This window comes from Drosophila mauritiana, chromosome 3L (assembly GCF_004382145.1).
Source record: "Drosophila mauritiana strain mau12 chromosome 3L, ASM438214v1, whole genome shotgun sequence".
Taxonomy (NCBI): Eukaryota; Metazoa; Arthropoda; class Insecta; order Diptera; family Drosophilidae; genus Drosophila; species Drosophila mauritiana.
Genome location: NC_046669.1, coordinates 11,652,480 through 11,675,259, shown reverse-complemented (window position 1 = coordinate 11,675,259; position 22,780 = coordinate 11,652,480). Strand labels below are relative to the sequence as shown.

At 43.6% G+C, this 22,780-nt stretch overlaps 1 protein-coding gene across 9 annotated transcripts in view; it reads left to right on the top strand.

The window, feature by feature from the left end:
* LOC117141434 (protein TANC2) overlaps positions 1-22,780 on the top strand; it is a 52,969-nt gene that overhangs the window by 29,540 nt on the left and 649 nt on the right. For 3 of the 9 annotated variants that reach the window (XM_033304875.1, XM_033304879.1, XM_033304880.1), the window contains 5 exons: positions 2,820-3,002; positions 4,577-4,716; positions 18,230-18,716; positions 18,916-19,218; positions 19,415-22,767. In XM_033304875.1, coding sequence (XP_033160766.1) covers positions 2,820-3,002; positions 4,577-4,716; positions 18,230-18,716; positions 18,916-19,218; positions 19,415-22,767 — 4,466 coding nt within the window. The remainder of the gene's footprint in view (positions 1-2,819; positions 3,003-4,576; positions 4,717-18,229; positions 18,717-18,915; positions 19,219-19,414; positions 22,768-22,780) is intronic. The other 6 variants (XM_033304876.1, XM_033304881.1, XM_033304878.1 and 3 more) reach the window with 3 other exon arrangements.

The following is a 22,780-nucleotide window of genomic DNA, read 5'->3' as shown; positions in this document are numbered from 1 at the left end:
GTTGCATTCAAATGCGAGGCAAGAGAGCAGTTCATTGGCCCCAAGAACAGGCTCCATAAATCAGCAGCAGCTGAGATCTTTCCCATTTGGGCCATGATTTACGAGCCAAGAATTGCGAAACTGCATCCACGCAATTAATTTGTTTAATACCCATGAAATTAAGTATATTACCACGCTCTATAGAACAAGGTGCGTGTCTAAGCCTGATAAATGCATATAAAAATGTAAATGTTTTTACAAGTAAGTACCTCCGGGCAGCCCACACTTTATATCAGATCAAGTCCGAATTATCAGCTGCCTTTTCTTGCAGAAGTTAAGAGCGTAGAATACATTGTAGCCAACAGGAAACCATTACATATTCTATATTATAGCAGGATATCATCAATTTGAAGGCAGTTAAATATCTTATATAGAATATCTGATTCGCTTAATACCTATATTATTATATATCATCCATGAAAAAGTACTGATACATGATTCCCATGAGCAAAATAAGTCGTATGCCTCGGCAAGACTGGAATTCGATGGCCTTTTACTATTGATAGCCCCAAAAGCCCACACAGAAAACTGTAACCTGGGAGGACAGCCAACAAATCATCATGTCCAGCAGGTGACTTGACTTGGACTCCAAGATAACACTTTATCGATTGCATAAGTACAAATGGTCGTCGGTCAGTCTGCTTTCTGCTGGCCAAGATGGCTCGACATGGCCAAAATGACCAGACCAAGTGGAAGGCTTTGCGTTGCGATTCCTGTTCGGGGATTTGGAGAGTGGGAAACAACGACTGCGACAAACCAACCGCCAACGAGAACCACGTCCGGTCGGCGGGCAAAGTGGATTACAAGCGCATGGGCTTCGACTTCAACTCCAACTTCCATTTCCATATCCACAGCCATTCAAGCCCACTTGACAAAAACGAGAAAGAGCGTGAAAAACGAACGATTCGACTAGGGAATGCCCTATACTTTTATTATACAAAATATACAACTTGTTGCTTAAAACAATCTAGATCGTTTGTGATAATATAGGAAGTGTAAGTCTTCTTTTCTAGATAATGAATGTTTGTAAGATCATTTCCAAAAGTTGCATTTACCCATTCGCCTTGGGTTAACAGGGTACCAAAGCAGGCAACCATTTTCTCCATTATTTATTGCAAATCAAAAGCCGCAGTTCTTTGCATTTCCCGCGTGGGCTGTCGCAGCTGCCAGTCCTCCGAATCGAAGAGGATTCTGCAGGAAGGCTTTTGGAAATGGGAGGATTTCGAGGAGGACTAGGTAACCACAGAGCACAGCCCACATGGATTGGCCTATCTTTGAACTTCGCTGGCAAAGTCAGCGTGTTGGATGATGATGGCATACATCGTACCATATTGACCATCCCCTGCCAGCCAGCACATGGCTGCACTTATGAACAAATGTTCCGAATCAACAAGTGCACCCCATCTGACATTTCTTTGGCCGCAGACAAAAGGCAATTTACAATTCGCAATTTGCATACTGCAGCAAATGCCAGTGAAAATGCGGTGGCATGTCGTGTGCGCAGGCGCAACAGCAGCCAATGCACCAGATGCCACAAAAGCGAGGGAAACCTCATCTCTCAGGGGTGGCAAACTGCATGTTGGGGTTGCAACTGCAACTGACGTCCTCAAATTGTGCAACTAATTGGGTAGCGTAGTATGCAAAACATCAGATGACAGCAAAAACATTCGCTTTTTAAAGCCACAAATTGGATGAGAGGGTTGTTTCTCTAGCATGTGTGATGGAAAAACACAAAAAATATATAAAATTATATACTGACATTTGGTTTTTGCTTAAATATTAGTTTTTTAGCTATGTAGTTTTCATATTCTCAAGAATATTGCTTAAACAATTAAGAAATCATTTATTCCCGTTGCTTCTGCTTCCGAGGAATCCAATCAGCAGTCAGCAGTTTTTTACTCCAAATTTGTAAACAAAATTCAAGAAAAAAACCCAAGCAAATTAAAACGCTGACGTTTGGTGGCCGGTATTTTTACATAATATTGACACAGAAAGACAAAGTGCTAATAGAAATAATAAACCAGGCAGGCGGCGTAGATTAAATCAATTACGAGTACGATGCCAGTGCAGTCGAGTAAAGAATTCCGCTGATTGGCATTGGTTTAAATGGCCAGTTTGTGGGGCAAAAAATCCTAAGGAGGAGAGCAGGTGCAGTTGGTTAAAAAAAAAACCAAACAAACGATAAACGATCCTAAAAACAAAAAATGCTGAACTGAGTTTGGGTCCAAGACAATTGACAGTTGCACAAACGAGATTTAATTGACAGAATCAATTTATGCAAACGGTGGCCATAAGACAAGTGCAGCGAGATTTGTGTATTTAGATACGAATTTTACTACTTTTTTGGCAGTTTGAACTGGCAAGGAGTGGAAACTAGAAAATTGACTTTAAACTGAACGACTAAGAAGGGAAATAAAACTACATAATTCGGTGATATCAAAATTTAGTTAATTAAAATAGTTAAATGCACTCGAGTTATTTTCTTAAAATATCTTACCTATAGTTAACAAAACTATTCTTTTGTATGTATCTACATATATATCAAGTGTTATTGCCATTATAAAATTATTTGTATGGCCTCCATTTATAAGCTATAAGCTAATGATAATCTGCCGGACTAATCCTGATTCCAGGAATCATAAATAAACACCTGCTTGTGGAAAACCTTTGAAGGGCTTTTCGTAATTTGCTCATTACCATTTCGAAACGCTTTAAACTGTTTCGCGTTTTTATGGTTGCTCACTTTATGGACTAACCTGTTTGCCAATCTCCCTTTGCAGATCTTCAGTCCATTCGACGACTCCTGGAGCACGATGCCAGTGGATCCGTGTGCCCCTCCTGCCGCATATCCTTCGACAAGGGCAAGAGACGGAAACTGATCGACACCTGCGGCCACGAGCGGTGCTATTCCTGCATGTTCCGCAACGACCAGTGCCCCATGTGCATGAACAGCTCGCTGAAAGGTGAGTCCATCCAGCACTGAATATCCAACAGTATTCAACAGCCAGTATTCAGTATTCAATAGCTAGTATTCAGTATTCAGTATCCAGTACTCAGTGTTCAGTATCCAGATATGCTGTTGCACTGTGTATCTCGTCGCTGTTTGCGCATATCTCTCGGATATGCCATATGTGGCAGGCAAATATTTTGTTACATGTTGAGTGCAAAATGCCGCTGAAATTGCACTGCCACCATAATAATGTTCGGTGTTTTGTTTCATGTGTTGTGTAAAAAATTCCGAAACAAATGGCTATTTAAGTGGTCAAAGATGCATCTTTAAAGTGGAGCGAAAAAAGATAGCAAAAAAAAAAAAATGATAGCCAACTGGTTTCAAAACTTTGCGGGCGATTTTACTAAAAAATGTGCTAAATAAATTGAAAAGAACGAAATAATATTTTGCAGCGGAAGTGAAAGCCTTCTCTCTACAGACTTCTAATTTTATAAATTTTTTTAAATTTAGTTTTTAATTTGGTAATGGCCTGCAGATACATGGGTACAAAATGAACACTCAAGAATTTGCATTGCCTGGCAATTTATTGTGTCATTCAAATAGCGGTTCAGTTTGCAAATGCAGCACTGAATATGCGATACCTGTTCTGGGCATATTCACCATTCATTTCTGGTAAATTAATATTCAAATTGAGTACAAGTTGCTTAGCATGCAGAGTTCGTATTGTCGGTTAACTTCATAAAAATCAGAAGCTCGCGGTGCAGTAGTCTGCACAAAGTGGGGACTTTAACTCCTACTGGTTACATGCCCATGAAAACCGAAAGTTATGGCCGTACTTAGCCAACTTAGCCAACTGCTGACACGATTCCATGGGCCAACTTCCAACTCCCATCTTACCACTGGATTTATTAGCTGCCAATCGTACACGATCGTGTCACCTGCTTTTGGGACCTCTGGCTGTGAGAATTTACGATCTCGCCGGGAACTTCGGTGGATTGGGCTTTATTTATGATGAGGGCTCTGCTTTATTTGCATAGCTAATTAAGTGATACAGTTCGTGGTATGGAAATTACCTACCTACAACCAGTTGTTGTTACGGCATTTAGATGGGATAATTATGTGCGACTGAAAAAGGCACTCGAAGAAATGGTTGCAAACTTGAAGCTTAAACAAAGTAAGGCTTAAAAATAACTTAATAATTTATGCTAAGGTATTATATTTTTATTTCTAATAAATTTATAATGCTAAATGTTAATGTTTGTTTGCTTAATTGAAAGTCTAGCAGAGAAATTTAGCACGCTACTTTTCCCACCAGTTCAATTTCAATAAAGATCCACGAACTCCCGATGACTTCTTGACCCACATCAGTCATCTTTGACCCAATGCATTTGGCAGGAAAAACTCTTTCTCAAGGGCCACATACGTATCCATATGCATATGTGTGCCACTTTTCAGACGACTTTTTGCACTCACACATTTCCACAATTAAACTTTGCATTTTTCCCCCCGAGTGCGTTTGTGCAAACATCTCTTGACTTGATTACTAACATCGTTTGGGTTTTTTTATTTCTGTTGCCAACCCCACAGATGTTGATGGCGCCAATGCCCAGGGCTATGACACCGGAATCGGTGGCTCCACATCGACGATAGTGAGTCCTCTTGGATCTCCGCAGCCGCAGCTCAGATCGCATGCGCAACGGAACGCGGCGCTGGCGCGCTACATGCAGGTGAGTGCGTACTCTAAGATACTTTTCGAAATGCATCATGCTCAGGTGCAGCATGGGGCAAACAGTGGTGGAAAGTATCTGCTTTGGTTGAGCACATTCAAGGGGTTTCCCCGTATAATTGTAGATACTAGCACTATATCTTTGTATCTGTACACAAACTATGATTCAAATTTGCATTTAATATTATTTAAGTAGAAAACTGTACAATAATACCCAAGCAAATTATTGGTATTTATCTTGTACCTTGCCCACGTTAAGGAAATAGTACCTTTTCATATCACTCATGGCATTTGAAGTTGGCGATGGTGGAGGGGAATCGGCGTCGTCTTTAGTGTGTTTACTTTAATGGCCTCTTGATTATGCTGCCACTAGAGATGAAGAGGCTCCATCAAAGAAATGGAGAAGTTGGGGGGGAAAAAGAAAAGCTTGATTTCTTCAACGCAGAAGAATGGAAAAGGGAAAGAAGACTCTTTTGTAACTGGCGGCGAAGCGTCTTTTTGATATTTCTGTTATACTCAGTGTATATGTATCTCATCGACGACTCCCATTTCCGCTCATCTTTTTCTAAGCGGCTCTTTTGTCGCCCATTTGGGCTATCAGCAGCGCCACTTTGGCTCAATGTCTGAAAAAAGAGTTCCCGTTCAACGAAATTTGGATGAAATCGTGGGCGAAACACCTCTTTTGGAGCTTTAAAATGATGTCAAAGCGCAAAGCTGATCGTAAAACGGTTTAATCTGCATTTAATCAAGTCATAAACGAGTGTGAAACCATTTGTTTTATGTAAAATAGGGTTCTAAGAAATCGCTCAAGTTATAATCAATATTTTCTGGGTGGTAACAGAAAGCTTTTAGGGAAATAAAACCAAATTTTAGCTAAGAACTTTTGAATTACTATAAAAATAAAGGTTACATAAATGGATTTGACCATCTTAATGTTAAGTTGTAGTAAAATGTTAGTATAACTAATATTTATAGTGTAGTTGAAATGACCAAAGCTCTTTAGCATCGTCAATTTAAAATAAATCAACTATCTTCGGCCATAAATCTACAAAACAATTACAGCCATCACTTTCCTCCTAATTAAATGCATTTGATTTAACAATAACGATAATAACTCTTCCCACTGAACTGATCGACTGGTCGATTAAAGATCAACCATTGGTTGTATCGTAGATCACAGGCAGCTCCACCTCCTCCGCCACCAGTACCTCCTCCACGAATCCTCTCCAATCTTTTCCATCGGGATCATCGCCGACCGACTGTCAGCAAATGTCACTTTAAATACGCCAAAACGGCGCAAAAGTTTCAATTGTCGGGCGCCGCTGGGAGCCAATTCTCGAGGATTGGGAAGATCATGGGGGCCTATGAGGATGGGGCTATGGATGCGGATGGGATGGAGTGGGGCTGGAGCAGATCGCCAGTGCCAGATAGCTTGTCTGGCAGGATGCAGTCGCCGCAGAAGTAGCTGCAGATACGCGAGCCCGTAGTCGTATCTCATATCTGCGCTTGTGTATCTCAAAGCGACTGTCAAATGGTTAAACTGACAGTTTGTTTTTCCACCGCTCGACGCCAGACGAAGTTGGGTAGCCGTTTGTGGCAGGAGGAGCAGCAGCATCTGTAGGCCTGCAACTGTAGATCCGAACAGAGATGGAGTTGGAGAGATGCTCTGGCGATGGAGGGAAACTGGGTCACTCCGGCGGACGGCCGTCGCCTCAGGCTACAAAACATCGTCCAGTGTCTTCTGCTTTCTAAGCCAGGCCAAAAATACTCACAATGCACTATAAAAAAATAAGGCTCAGAACAACCAAATAAGCGCAAATTACAAATGACTATAAACATTTTCAAAAGATACGTTTATATAAAACAATACAAGCTTATGCACTTCAAAACTTCAAAATCATTTCAAAAGAACTATTCAAAACTTTGGTTTATTTTTTCCTCTGTGTGTATTTGTATATATTTTTTTTTAACTTTTTGCAGCATATTTATTAACATTCGAATTTGCTGAAGTATTTATTTCGCAGCGATTCTCAATTGATTTCGGTTTTTGGGGGGCTGAGCTTCAGTTTTCAGTTTTCGTTTTCGGCTGGGCTTGTATATTTTCGGACCGCTCTCTGACACGTGACATGGGATTTCACTTAAGACTTTAATACTGGCACATAAGCAAACATAAACGTGCCAAGTCTTTTGGACACATGACATGGACATGGATGTAAATTTTTGGCCGCCGACTCTGATCCGACAGACGAAAAGGACGGGCTAGACAAACAATGCTCCACCAGCCCCGGTCGAGATTGGCGGTGATCTCAAATCCGACGTGTAAATTGATTTCTAATCATTGTCATATTGTGGGGCCAAAAGATTTGATTTGAGTGTTCGCGAAAGTTGCAAAGTAATTATGGGATTAGCGTTTGTTTCAGAGAAAGGAAAACCTCATTTAATAGGTTATTCAAATGGGGAATTTATTAAAGATTGATACTCATATCTTACAATTTCCACAAAAAACATAGGATTGGCGCACCCATCTAGATAACGCTTTGCGAACAAAGGCAACATTTGTTACCTTCCCCAATTCGCCTGGACAAATCAACAGCGCCATATAACACCATCGATCGTAAAATCATAAAATCTTCGACACCTAGGTGCCATTACCATAAGTCAAGATCCACAAACAAGTCGCAGTCTTTGAAATGCCCAAGAAAGAAAGTTTCCTTTTACAATCGCGCCTGATTAATGCGACTCATAGCGATACTATTCGTATCGGTTTGATTTGATTTGATTTCATTTGATTTGATTTTGTGATGAGTGCAGATGCGCCCGGAAAAACTCGCTCAATGACAGGCAATTGATGCGAATTGAGCTTATGGCCGGAGAATGAGTGCCACTTCACTGTTTTTGGCCAGCGACAACTGGAGCGTCTTGCCTTGATTTTCCATTTCTCCGCGATGATTATGGATATGGATGTGGACATGGTTGGACTGGTGATACCCGTATGTCGGAAGTGTGTCAGCTATCGGTGCGCCTTGATATAGTGGCCGTTTGCCAGCCAACGAGCACTTTACATAACTATCTATCTAAGCCAAACCAGAAGCCGTTTAGGCAATTGCCGATCAGCCGGGCAGTTGGAAGATGGGAGTTGGCTACCAAGTGAGGTGTGCTGCGGTCTGAGAACTGTCATTAGATTAAGTGGCAGCTGGCCCCGTGGTCTCTGTCTAATTATCGTTTGGAAATCGTGTTATAAGCGCTGATCGACGAAAAAAAAGTAGCGAACAGCTATGAGCAGATTTATATGTTTTTGTTTCTTTAGCGGAAAATCCAAAAGAAAGTTAAATCTCCACTATAAATAAATATTTGTAGTGCTATTAATTTAATAAGTTATACAAAAACTAAGCTATATGTTGCGATGAGGCTTAACAAATAGTAATTAATCCTAGTTATTATTTTTTTTTTAATATTTTTATTTTATTAGGATCATACCTAATTTTTCGCCCACTGCTGTGTGTACACAAACTTATCCAGGCGCAAGAAAATCAGAGGTATACCTCAATGTTTGTGATTGACATGCACAGGCGACAAATCAAGTTGGAAAATGCCAGTGATTCAAATGCGAAATAGTTTGCATTAAAAGCGCCAAATAAAGCCGATATCGACCAGCGATTCGCGAGCGATTCCAACGCGTTTTTCGAGCCATTAGCTGTAAACCGCTGAAACGCAAGGAAAATTGCGAGGCAGCAAACGGCAAGCGCGATTTTTATCTCGCATGCAATTTATTTTAACTTTTGGTCTGTGCCTCGTCTAATTGTCCACTGCTGGCAACAAATATGGCGTTAATTATCCACAATTTCGATAGCATCACGTATTAATGATTAGTAAAACCAAAAAAAAAACCAAAACTAGCTAGCTGGGGAAGGTAATCAATCAAATCGAGCGCACCTTGAGTACGCGTCTGTATCTTTTACTTTGCGGAATGTCAAGCATTGTAATTGGTATTCGATTGGATGGATGTGTGGCAGTCGCCGTGTATCATTAGCTCAATTTAAAAGCGGCTGCTTCGGTTTCGCAAGAGATTTATGTATTTAGTTGGCATACTGCGACACCTGCCTGAATCCCCAGCATCTCGAACTGATTTCGATTGTGTGAAACCACAGGTTTCTTTGTCTGGTTTTTTCCTCTCCCTGCTACCTGCTGTGCAATTATTCATTACTGAACGCGATGACTTTCGATTGTGACATGTGTGCAAATATTCATGGGTTCAAGTTGAATCGAATGAGGGTGTGACCCAGGAACTCGAATGCAAGCAACCTTTTTCTCGTTCGATTTCAGTAAGAAATGCGGAGATATGCGGAGATTCAGTTTAGATTTAATTAAGCTAAGTTGGAAAATGGCAGTCAAACAAGTTTAATCGTATACTAAATAAGATAAGAAATTATAATATTTTTTATACAAAGTGATTGCTATCTGTAATACAATACATAATAATATTATTTCTACATTTTATTAACTTTTATACAAAGTTATTTAAATATCATTAAAGTAAGTCCGTTCATTTCAGTAAATAATTACACATTTATTAAAATTGCAATCCATTTTTTCGATATGTATTTATCTATCTCCTGATAATATGCCTTACTAGAATGTATTGCCATTAATTAGCCGCTATTTATAACAAACTGCACACTGACTTTCGCTCTGCTAACAATCATTCGCTTAATTACGCTAACAACAATAGCTGCAATCAGGCTTAAATGCATATTGAGAATGGCCATAGCCAACATATCATTTACTACCATAATCCGATGTCGAACAAGCGACTGATTATTTCCACAAAGCCACAAACAAACGCGTCATTGAACTCGCGGCGCGACTTGCGGGCGACAAAAAACGCGCGCAAGCGCCACCTGCTGGGCGCCGCATAAAACGTCCGTCCTAACCGACAATTTATCAATTTTCATAATATCTTCAATCAGAATTAGACTTTAATTAAGGCTGGCACAAAGAGAACTTTTAGCTTTTGCCAAAGCGATTTGTAGTTGGAAAATTGCCCAGGGAGTCAATTGAAAGGCCAGCACTATAAGTTGCTAATTGGCTTCAGCTGAGCCACTGGAAATCACTTAGTTTGTGTGTTTTGACCACATTTGCATGCAAAATGCAAATGAGTCAAAGGCTTCGCGGAGTTTCTCGACTTACTTGTGGGCCGCTAATAAACGTAAATTGCTGAAACTGTTCAATAAATGCCGCGAAATATGTTCATTAGCCGCCTCTCTGACATTTATCTATTTTGCACTAAACGGAGGCGTGGCACTAATGTCTGATCCAATCGAATGGGTCAAGTCGGAAGATATATCTTTGACCAACTCAAACTATATAATAGCTTCGTATCATGAGCAAAATTATTTTCATACATCGATATAAAACCTTGTAAATTTCATGTGTAAACTTTTATATGCTCTCGAATTTATACTGTAATTAATAGTTTATCTTAATGAGGAAATCCAGTTAAGAAACTGCTAAATTGTCAGTAATAGATTATCCAACGTTACTGCCAGTTTCTTGAGTCATAAAACTGAATAAAAATAATTGCCGCTGTATGCCATTTTCAATTAATGGCAAAATATAATTTACGAACCAATTCTGATAAAAAGAAATCCATGCCGTATCATGAACACACCCACATCAAATTAACTCGATTTGACTGCTGGCCCGTATTTAAAATCGAAAATAAACCAAAAACTGCCCACATCCGAAATCTGCAGAAATATATATGTATAAAACAAATTACATGGCTTATCTTTATTGGCCCAAATTTCAATTTGCCAACAAGTAAATTGCGGCCTGCCACAAAGTGCAATTAGCGATTAAAACAAAAGGCCAAAGCTAAAATTCTTCCACCAAGATAAATGGAAAGAAAGTGACTTTCGAGGGGCGAAATAAGGAGGGACACGACATGGACATCAGTTGGCTTGTCAGCAGAAATATGAGCCACATTGTCGGAGGTACAAGCGGTAAAAGATGTCTTGCCACAAAGCCAAAGCACAATAAATGCGAAATATAAAACATACGGATACATGTGGCCAAATTAATCATTAAGCCGGGCGAAGAAAGAGCCAGCGGTTAAAACACACCTACCCAAAACCCAACTCAAAAAAAAAAATATAATAAAAAATGAATCCAAAAGGGCTGGGCCAAAGTTTCTGACTGAAATTAATTTGACTGCGAAAAGTGATAAAACATGCAGACACTTTTGGATGAAACGGCTTTCATGGAGCGCCGGCGAAATGGGTGAAAATATTTGCATAATATATGCAGAGAAAATGAAGTTTAAGCAACACTTAAAAAATTAATTAAGGTCTTAAGAAGAAAGCCTTAATTATTAATAGAAAAAAATGGATAAATGCAATAAATTGCATTTGTAACTACTTTTCTTTAATGATATGTGTTTATAATGATGTTTTATAATTACATTCATTAGCATACCACATATGGCCTATTTATAGTGTTAATTTAACACCATCAACATTGAGATACTTTCAAAACGACTACAATTGAAACTTAAAATTGTTTACAAAACTGCAATCCACGAACTGCAATCAACGATTTGGCCTTTTGTAATTCGGCTTGATCATGAAAGTTTTCACTTTCTAAGCTTTGGCCAAAAAGGTAAATAAGAAACCCAAGGGCCCTTCACTCGTTTCCGGATTCGACTGGAAAAAAGGTGTTAAAGTCTTCGGCGTTTTGTTTGCTTAAAATGCTGCTAATTAAATTGGGAAATGCGCTGGATTGTTGATTTACGGCGTCTTTGCGAGTGTAGCTCAAAAGAGGGCAGATTAAAAAGTTATAAAATTGTGAAATGAGAGTATTTGGTTCAAGCTTAATCTTAAATTTCCCCCAAATTCATTAACCCCCGACACCATTTGTCATCATTAGAATCGCACTCTCTGCACTCCTTAGTGAGTTTTACCATGCGTGAGCTGGCCAAATGACTCTTTCCACCTGACCCATAAGTCAATAGTGGCAGCCTGCATCTCAAGATTATTTACGCTCAACTAAGCCGGGCTCAAGTGGAGTACTTAGGCGGCTGGAGAATGGGAATGGAAATGGATGCGAGTGCCGCCTGGTCTGGTCTGGTCTGGTCCATTACCATTTGCATTCGGCATGCCGAGCACGTTTCACACTCCCAGGGTCATAAATGACCGACCTGACCACGGCTCTCAGGCATTAGAAAGCCGAAAGCCGAAAGCCTAGTGCCGAATGCCGCCTCAGAAAGTGCACATGCAATGCATTTTATGCCCAACTTGTTCTCGTTACGTTAACGCTTCTTCGAGTGCCTCGAATCCGTAGCCGCCGAGCCCAACTGAAGCGCTCAAAAGTGCATTTCACTTTCCCAGAAATCAATAAAGCCGTGATATTGAAGACGCCCCGCGTCCCTGATGAATGCGAGCGAGAGTACCCATTGCTCCAATCAATCATAAGCAATTAAGTCTTACACTAAACAAAATTATATAATATTTACTCGGCTAGATTGACAGCCAATCCAGGGAACAACTCTATGCAGTCATGATAATTAATAAATTATAATTAAAAGAAGAGAGACTATAGCACTTAAGATTTAATAGCTAAGAAGGAAAAGTTGAAAACAATTTGGATTTGTGTCCAATTATGGTAATGCCTCGCATCTCATTGATTAGCGCATAAACCGAAATACGTTTTTATGTGATTTTCTCCCTGCTTTATGATTTGTGTGCGCCTCCTTACGCGTAGTTATAATTTTTATGGCCCATTGTGAAAAGCCAACCTCCTCCCGAAAATTAAATTGGCGCCCAACTAGGGGCACAGTTTTCACTCTATGCTAAGTGCACCATTATTCTGGTCCGCTCATGAGAAAGCTGATGGGAAAATCCATTTGCAACTCAATTGGTGGTGAGCCGAGATGGAAGACGGTAGTTGTAGTAGTAGCCAGTGGATGTCCAAAGTACGATGGGTCAGATGACAGATAGCGAAAGGATTGTCAACTTTCGAAATGCCATAAATAAATGAGCCAGGTAAATAACAACTTAATTTCGCCGTCGCATTTGCATTTTTAGCATACTGCCGAGCATATGAATATAGCATATTGTATATTTTCTCACCCATTTCACCGAGTCAGGTGGCTGTCTCAATATCTCAACCGCTTATCTACCCGTATCTCCATCTCTGGGTGTTTTTCGAAGTTTTTGAAGTTTGGGGGGTTTGGGGTTTGGGGTTTGGGGTTTTGGCATGCTAGCCGCTTCCTCAAATAAATCGCACGGCATTTGCATGTTGAGAAACAATTTCTCAGGTCGTGTGTTCGGTCTTGTTGATCTGGCCGGATTCGATTCGATTGGATTGGATTGGATTATCTTGGCCCAGAGTTGGCGGAGGCCTTTGATATGTACAGCCAGCATAGCCACACGACGATGGTCATAATATTTTTTTGCGCAATTCGGTTGTCGTCGAGCGGCTTTTTCGACGCGATTTATCGATCGTTAAGTAAATGCATTAATTTTTCTCACCGCTCGTGGCCATGTTTGCAGCAGTAAGGAGGCTCTCAGCATGAATATTGTGAATATTTGGTTGTATATCGGCCAGCATTGATTTATATTGCCCAGTGGAAAACTTAATTCCCAGCTTGTCAATTAATTATGGCCATGTAGATGTTGTGGCCTTTAATTTCTCACTCAATTCGGCGGCAATTGTCGAAATGGCTGACATATTTCCGCGCAACCACTCTATATATATATAAATCGGCTCTTTATAGCCAGTTCGATTTGTTTACCCAACTGATTAATGTGCGGCTCTTGTTTATTGTTAGGCAAGCTTTTCCACTTACCCAGTAGCAGAGCGATGGCTTTCACTTGACAGCAATTGCAATTGATCCTCACAAAATTTGGTATTCAAATTGGGCTGAAGACATCGGCCAGCTCAGACAACCGAATGCAAAAACTCTTAATTAAACAAAGTCTGTTGAGTGCCGAAATCACTTGGTCTTCAAGTGTTTGGCTTGAACCAATCTCACACGGAACAAAAAAAAAGGCATTTAGATTTAGTGTTATTTGCCATCAGTTTCTTAATGCTTATTTTCCCCAGTGCAGCGTGCATGACAAGGAAAACCAATTTGAGCCAACACCTCGCACTTGGCCAACATTCTAAGTATGATTACAATACAAGAAGTATGCTTTAATAAAGCCAGCCAGAAAATTTGGCAATCGAATGCGCATGCATTAGCCAAAATGCTGCATAAGATTAGGTATCCAAAGTACCAACAATGCTGGGCCCCAGATTTTATGGGCACTATTTTTTGAAACCGCCAACGATTTCCATTAGATAGATGCCAAATGCAAAGTGGGCGATTTTTGCGGGCGCTTTTGAAATGCCAGCGCGTTTAAAATCGCGCCGAAACTTTTGCATGCGATTCGCTAATGTTGGCAACTAAATGATACTCGAATATATTCATCCATATGCTAGATTCGTGATCATAAACATTTGTCATGCATGAATAATGCTGAGTGGTGTGTTTTGTAATGATTTCAAGGTTTAGAGGGCGGTTCAATTGGCGATGCTTAATTTATGTGAGATATCTGAAGAAGTAGTTTAATGCTAACAATTTAAAACGATTTATTACTAATACTACGTACTCACTTGATTTTTTTTTTTTTACAACTTAACTACCATGATTGTTTATTGAAATTTAATTAAATCTAAATGGCTCACGTTTTCTTAGTTGAGCTTAAATAAATTGTCTTAATTTATATAATTATAGCCTTATTGAATGCTTAGCTTCAGTATGATCTTAATAATTTCCTCAATTTAAGTAATCTAAAATGGAATCTTAACTCCTTTCGTCTCTATTTTCAATTTGGCCAGCTTTCAATGCAATTTCCATTAGGTATCCACACTTGGCTGACCCTCCGCTGGGTTTGCGTTGTTTATTTTATGACATTTAAACAATTATTTTTCAGCACAAGCAACTGTTGTTGAAATATCATTTGATTCAAGCAGCCATTTGGCCGGGCCCACACCCTCATGGTGTGCAAGTGGCCAAAACGAGTCTTGGCCAGAGCAATTGAGATTGGGGGATTGGAGTTGCTGGTGGTGGTGCTGTATTTTGCTGGTGTCACAATGTCTGGGACCGCCAAGTTCTTCGACACTGTTGCTGTTCTCGCAAAACGCCCCGCAGCCAAACACGAGATGTATATTTTATTTTTCATAATTTAAAACAAAAAAAAAACAAAATACTTGGCCAAAAAAAGGCATGCATTTTGATATGAACCTGCTTTTGTTGTTGCTCCGATGGCCGAAAATCGAATTCTTGAATGAACCATTAATCTTGTTGCCAGCTCGGTGGAGCCGGTCATTAAATACCGCCGCTGTAATTGCAGTGCAGACACTGGAAAAAAATGTTATATACATATGAACAACATATTGGTTAATTTAAGAGAAAGAGCTTCAGCTAGATTTCTCATTCTTTGGCAGATATAAACTCAAAATAATTGAATTTTGTTATCTTATAAGCCCAAGTTAGTAGCTACATTTTTCTCTCTGTGTGAGCCTCGTTGTCTGCCTCTGCGATTTTCGGAGTTTCGGTTTCGCTTTAGTTTTTGCGAGCAAATTAATGCGGGTTTGTCATATTACAATTACTGCCTTTTTCTGGCCCGGCTCTGTGGCAGCTGGCATTATTACACCTGCGCCTCAATGGGACTCCCCCTGGGGTTCCAGCCATTTCGATCCGGTTCGGTATTGGCGGCTTTAACTCCATAACGCGATATGGTTTCTGACTAGTAGTGGGTCGGTCAATTGGCCCGTTCTGCTCATTTGTTTAAGCCACTGGGAGCGGCCAAAGTTCAGCCAAAACGGTTGACAGTTCATAAGTTTTCCAGCATGATTTGTTTCTTCAAAAAAAAAATCGAAATGTTGGTGTGTTCTCACGATTGTAATTAGGCAGAAATTTAAATTGAACTTGGTACATAATATAATATAATATATATTGAGCAATTACGCTAGATTTAAATTGATCATGTGGTATACAAAGCAAATGACCTTTAAGGCATAAAAATCCTAAAAATATCTTACCAATTTGTTATGATATCTGAAAAATGCCTATCAAGTTGAAGTAGTAATGTAAGCATGTCCAATAACATTATGATCGCATACCTTGTAATGGCCATTGACCTGTGTTTCCCAAACAAATTGCACTATTTAATGGCATCCTGTTTCCATCTCACCAACTGCGATCATCTCCATCCAGCGGTGCAAATTTTATGTTGCTTTTTTCACGGTAGCCACCATGGCAACTCCTCTGCACAGTGGACAAATTGCCGAGCGGGCAAAAGTGAAAATCACCTCTAGAGATGTGTGTTTTTTTTCAATTTTCAAATTTTCCACAGCCCCCATGTATGGCAGGCATAATTTGTTAATTATTTTCCAAAGCACAGCTCGTGCGCCGGCTACAACTTAATCAAAGTGATGGGGCCAATTAAAACGCCGCCGCGGGAAGCGATAAGAGATCCCAGACCCCACGACGAACTAGTTTAAAGAAAGCCTTTCCACCAGTGAAAGATAGAAAGGAGGGGTTGGATGGGGACATGGTCTTGGTCTCGGATTGGATTCGATTGGATTGGATTTTGTTGGGTTGGGTTTGAGTGAAGCGCATCGAAATGGACCAAAGCGAACCGCAGCTTAATTACGATGAGATCGAGGCGGAACTCAGCCCACGGATCAATAGATCCGCAGATCGATGGATAGCAGATCAGCGCCACGGAATTCCCCAGCTGATCCCGATGGCTTGAAATTCCCAGATTGAAGCCTGCCGATCAGAGATATCCACAAAAGGAGAGTCTAGAGTGTCGCAAAATAGTTGGCACACCACTAATGAAATCGTCATTCAAAATGGATTAAAACTGACTTGCTTACAAAAGCAATACATTTTAATTTAAATTTAAAACAAGAAATAGTTTATGTCTATTTTGATATTCAACATCTAAAAAAGTAGTAAAAGGCATGTGGAAGTTGTCAGACGGTTGACAGTGGGCAGACTGGATCCTCCAGCGGAAGTGGGCGACTCGTGGTCGTGACTGAAAGATCAAGAACTTGCAGACATCCACACATCCGCTGGAGGAAGAGAACCAGAGCACTCAGACATCCGCGGGCGTTCCAACTTGTCAGTTAGGTGACTTGTCCAAATCACAATCATCTAGCGGTCCAAATTGAAAAGCACCAGAATCTGCACTCTTTTTTGCTAACCAAACCATAATTTCAGCAAGTTTGTTAAACCTCTAATCGATGATCTGAGAAAAGTTCGATCCCTTGAGATTCGTTGCTTTCAATTAACATCCTAACCATCGATTGCCGACCCTTTTTGGTCCTTTTGGCTGGCTCCAAAGTCCAAAGCTCCATCCTGGGTCCCAGCCACCTGCCCGTCAATTAATGGCCTCCGACTCCATCCTCGTCTGGCGGAGCCAAGCAATACCAATTTCATCTTATTATCCCACACAGAACCCAGAAACTGGTTCTCATGTTCTGTTTCTGTTTCTGCTACCCATTCCGGCCTGGAAATCACGTTTCTGAACGTTTCTGTGCCATGTCCAGTCCTCGGCCTACCCGAAAAAAAACACAAAGTATATCGGAGGCGAAAACCAACGCAGACAGAAAATGATTTGCAGTTCATTAAGACGAAACCCCCCGATCCAAAAGGAGCCAGGGGAGACTAGACGATGACTAAGACCTCGCTGGAGTTGCCTTTGTGGCGCATGTGAATGAAATTGGTTTCGGTTTGAGTCCCGACACGATCGGAGGACAACGTTCACAAGCTGGACAGCAAGTAGGCTTTAAAAGGCGCAGCTGCACTGAGAAAAAATATGTGTAAGCTCTCAAGCAATCTATTATTTGCTCCAAACAAGCCTTTCTTATATCCGAAATAATGATTTGTAAAAAAGATGTGATATTTACCCATGAAACCATTTTTGATCCTTAATTTCACCATTTTCACCTCAAATTTGGGTATTTGTGTTCAGGTCTTTATATCAGTTTAATAGCATAATTTCTTCAAGTGCACTTCCTAATGGAAATTTTTCAAAGTGTGCCCACCAATCCAGGCTGATCTTGACATGATAATTATGTCTGGATCGGGTGGTAATGCTATCCACTTGATAAATCTGACAATTCCTTGGCATAGAGTCCACAATGAGGTGGGATTTTTGTGCCTAGGAGCAGCACCTCGTTGGCTCTAAATTTGTGGCCATTTGAACGCTTTCATCTTGGGATGGCCCACACATGTGACCAATGAAAATTAACGCCTTTGCTTTGGGGCCTGATCAACTTTGACGAATGCCGTTCGAAATGTGCACAGAGAGAAAAGCCCTACTATTTAAAAAGTTTATAGTAGTCTAATACGATATTGATACTCTTAGGCAATAAATACCCCAACATAATATTTTCTCTGCATATTAACTTTCATCGTTGATAAGTCTGAACTCTATTGGCATACATCTACTTTCTTGCAGCAGCACCGCCAGGAGTCGCAGTCGCCGGACTACCACCATCGCTATGCGAGCAATGGCAAGCTGCCCCGGGCGGCGGCACTGTCTACCAATGGCAATGGATTTACCACCGGCACCACGCAAACGGTCACAGTGGATGTGCATCACCAGCTCGGCGGAGGAGGAGGTGCCGCCGCCGCGGCCAAGCAGTTGATGGCCAACGGCATTGGCAGCGGCATCAGTGGCCACAGTCGCAGCAGCAGCCTGAGCCACAACATCCATGCGGCGGCCTACAGCGAGCTGAGTGCCGCACCACCGGCCTTTGCCACACCGCCGACGCGTAGGCGGTTCTTTAACCACAAGAATCTGCGCAGTGCACTCACTGGAGGAAGTGGCGGAGGATCGGGAGTCGGCGGTGGGGTGGGAGGAGCTGGAGGTGTGGGCGGCGGCCATCGACGCACTGCCTCCAATGGGGGTTGTCCCATTGACACAGCATCAATCCTGTCCGGAGGTGAGTTTAGAATGAAGTTCAAGTGTGGGTCAGGTTGAAAAGGTGGCATTCAAAACATGAAAACAGTGGGGAAAGCCAATGTAAGGTCTGGAAAGGAATGGCATTCCCATAACATAAAGATCACTTCATTTACATAAAAAGTTTAGGGGCACAAAACAATCTCGAAAAAGAAATTCTCACCCAGCGCATCCATCACTAGATCATACTCATCAGCATCATCACCGCGACAATCAGCCGGAGGGAAAGGAGACCAATGCCCTCAACACATCCACCTGCTCGGACTCGGCAGTCACCAGGAGGCGGCGTAAGAACGTGAGCAACCACAACCTGAAGACCTCCGCCCGCCATGGAGCAAGTAGCGAGAATCGCCTGAACAGGCTCAGTTTGGCCGGAACGTCCGTCTATGCGGGTCATTTGTCCTCTTTGGTCTTTGGCAAGATCAAGTCTCTGTGGAGCGTGAACTCCTCCAATTCCAGCGAGGCGGGACTGAATCAATTAGCAGGCATGGATCCGATCCTCTTACGTGCATCCTCCTAATTCCAACGTTTCTGTTTGCACGCTGCATCCTCATTGTCGATCATCATTAATCCAGTTTTTGTTCTAATTCTTTTAAAGATTTTGCATGTTTTGTATTTTAAATTAAATAATTTCCTTACTCAACATATCTAATATTTAATTCTTTGTCTTTCTTCTCAAAGGAAGCGACGCTATTGACCACCACTCCTCCTTCCTGAATGAGAAGCTGCAGAAGGATCAGCTCCACGCCCGTCTCGGTCTGCTGCTCAACGATCCCGGCAGCAATGGAAACAGCAGCAGCAGCGGAAGTGGTTGTGAACCCATCTCGGCCCATTCCACCACCAGCACCACGAGCAGCAGCGGCGTGGGAGCGGCCAGCACCACCACGAGCGGTTCCTCGCAGAATGTCAGTCCGGAGCAAACGCTGGCCAGCGGAGCCGGAATGCTCAGTGGCAGCCAGCTGTCGGTGGCCACCAGTCATGGGGTCAAAGAGGATGCACTGAGTCTGTGCGGCAAATTCAAGGCTGGCTGCTCCATGCTGCACGTCTACGAAGCATTGCCCAGCAAGAGTCGGAAGGGAAATGTACGAAGATCGACGCGTGGTCAGCAGGGATCCAGTTCGAGCGCATCGGCGGCATCAGCAGTGGGATCCCGGGTGACAGCCTCCAGTTTGGCGGCTGTGCAGTTGGCCCTGAAGCCACTGTTCTTCGAGGTGCCGCTGCAGGAACCGGATCCACCATATGTGGGTCGCCAATGGCTGGTGCAGCAGTTGTCCAACATCCTGCTTGGCACCGAGACACGGGTGGTGCTCATTAACGGCCAGCCGGGCACTGGAAAGACTGCGTTTTGCCTGCAGCTGGTGGAGTACTCCTGCTTTGGCCGCCGGCAGATGCAGGATGATCCCGATGGCATTTACAGCCAGCTTCAGTTGGGCGCCCACTGTGAGCGCATGCGCGGACTGGCCTCCCACATGGTTGGCTATCACTTCTGCCAGGCGGACGCCAATCTCACCTGCCAGGTGCCCGATTTCGTGCACTCTCTGGCCGCCCAACTGTGTCAGGCGCCGCAGTTAACCGCCTACAGGGATTATCTGCTCTCGGAGCCGCATCTCCAGGACATTCTCAGTGTGCGCGAGTGCATCGCAGATGCGGAGAGAGTGATGAAGCTGGCTATACTGGAGCCACTGGCTCACCTTCATCGGGCTGGAAAGATTCCAGCCAAAGTGGCCGTCATCGTGGTGGATGCCTTGTGCGAAGCGGAGTACCATCGTCCCGATCATGGTCACACCATTGCTAGTTTCTTGGCACAGCTAACACCACATTTTCCAGCCTGGCTCAAGCTGGTAGCCACTGTGAGGACCCAGATGCTGGAGCTGGTGAAGGCACCCAGCTACACACAGCTTACCCTGGACAGTTGGGCTAGCAGCCAGGCGTTGCAGCAGGATATGCTGGATTACGTAGGCGCCCGGCTGGCAGATAGTCCGGAAATTCGAATGAACATCGGCGGCGGAGGAGGCCAGAACTCGCAGTCGGGCAGCCAACCGCAGACGAAGTTCGTGTCCCATCTTCAGTCCCTGAGCAGGGGCTCCATGCTGTACGCCAAGCTCATCCTGGATCTCATTGCACGCGGCCAGTTGGTTATAAAGTCATCCAGCTACAAAGTGCTGCCGGTCTCACTCGCCCAGATCTTTTTGCTGCACTTCAACCTGCGCTTTCCCACCGCCCGTAGCTTTGAGCAGGCTGCTCCAATCCTTAATATCTGCCTTGCTGCTCTGTATCCTCTGACGCTGGACGAGATCTACTACAGTATGGAGGCACTGAGTCACGGACGGGAGGCACTAAGCTGGCCGGATTTCATGCAACGCTTTAAGCTGCTGGATGGATTTTTAATCAAGAGGTTGGACAACACGTACATGTTCTTTCACAGCTCCTTGAGGGAGTGGCTCATGCGTCGGGATGAGGGGGAGTCCAATAAGTTTCTCTGCGACGCCCGGCTGGGTCACGCTGGAATCGCTTTCCGATTATCCCGCCTGCAGGCTCCATTGTCACCTCAGCTCACACTGGAACTGGGTCACCACATGCTGAAAGCACATTTGTACGGAGGAACTAGTCTGACGCTGCTTTCTCCGCGGGATTTACAATCCTATTGGTTGGCGGGAGCTGCGGATAACATTTCCTCCTCGCTGGGCGCCCTGCGAAATGTCTACAGTCCGAACCTAAAGGTTTCCCGACTAGTTCTCTTGGCAGGAGCTTCACCGAATCACCGCACGGATTACATGGGTGGAGCTCCGATCCTTTGCATAGCTGCGCATGAGGGAATCCTTCCCATGGTTAGCCTGCTCCTGGAATTCGGTGCCGACGTGGGTCTGACCAACAGCCAGGGCTGTACTCCATTGATACTGGCCGCCATGCGGGGTCACTGCGACGTAGTGCGTCCATTGGTAGCCGCCGGCAGCAGCCTCGGTCAATTGGACATCACGCAGCGCTGTGCTCTAGTTCATGCCGCCCGGATGGGTCACCTCAGTGTGGTCAAATACTTGCTCGCCTGCGACTGGTCTCCACGACCGCACTCGCAAGATGTCACCAGATCGGTGGCCTTGCAGCAGGCGCTCATTGGAGCTGCCGCGCAGGCTCACTGCAAGATCCTGGAGGATCTTCTGGATCTCAATGAGACCGAGTTTGACCTGGACGTAAATGGCATGGAGCCAAGCAGTGGTGAACTGGCGCTAACCGCCGCAGCACGTCACGGATGCGTTGATGTCGTAGGAATCCTAATCTCCCGTGGCGCTCAGATCGATGCAAGGAATCGGCAGGGATACTCGGCCCTTTGGTTGGCTGTCAAGGAGGGTCACTGGAGCGTGGTGGAGCATTTGCTGCAACGTGGAGCCCTGCTAGATGAACCATTGGGACAGACGCGCAAGACGCCGCTAATGATTGCGGCGGAGGAGGGACACCTGGAGCTGGTCGATCTGCTGCTGGCGCGGGGAGCGCAACGAGAAGCGCAGGATCACGAGGGATTCACGGCACTCAGCTGGGCCTGTTTACGTGGCCACTTGGCGGCGGCCAAGACGCTCATAGAACACGGCTGTAATCGCCACCACGAGGATCACAATGGACGCACAGCTCTGGATCTGGCAGCCTATCAGGGAGCCGCTAGCCTGGTGCTCTATATCCTCGAGCAGGGCGGTAATCTGGAACACATCGATGTCCATGGAATGCGTCCCCTGGATAGGGCCATTGCCTGCCGCAACATCCAGGCCGTGCAGGTGTTCCTGCGCAAGGGTGCCAAACTGGGACCGACCACTTGGAGCATGGCCATGGGCAAGCCGGAGATTCTGGTCATACTACTGAACAAGCTGCTGGAGGACGGTAATGTGCTGTATAGGAAAAACCGCTTCCAGGAGGCGGCACATCGCTATCAGTATGCCCTGCGCAAGATCTCCGGACTGGAGCAGTTACTCGAAAGGAATGCCATCTTCGCCCAGCTGCGGACCAATCTTCTGCTGAATCTGTCGCGCTGCAAGCGAAAACTGAATGTAAGTACCCAAA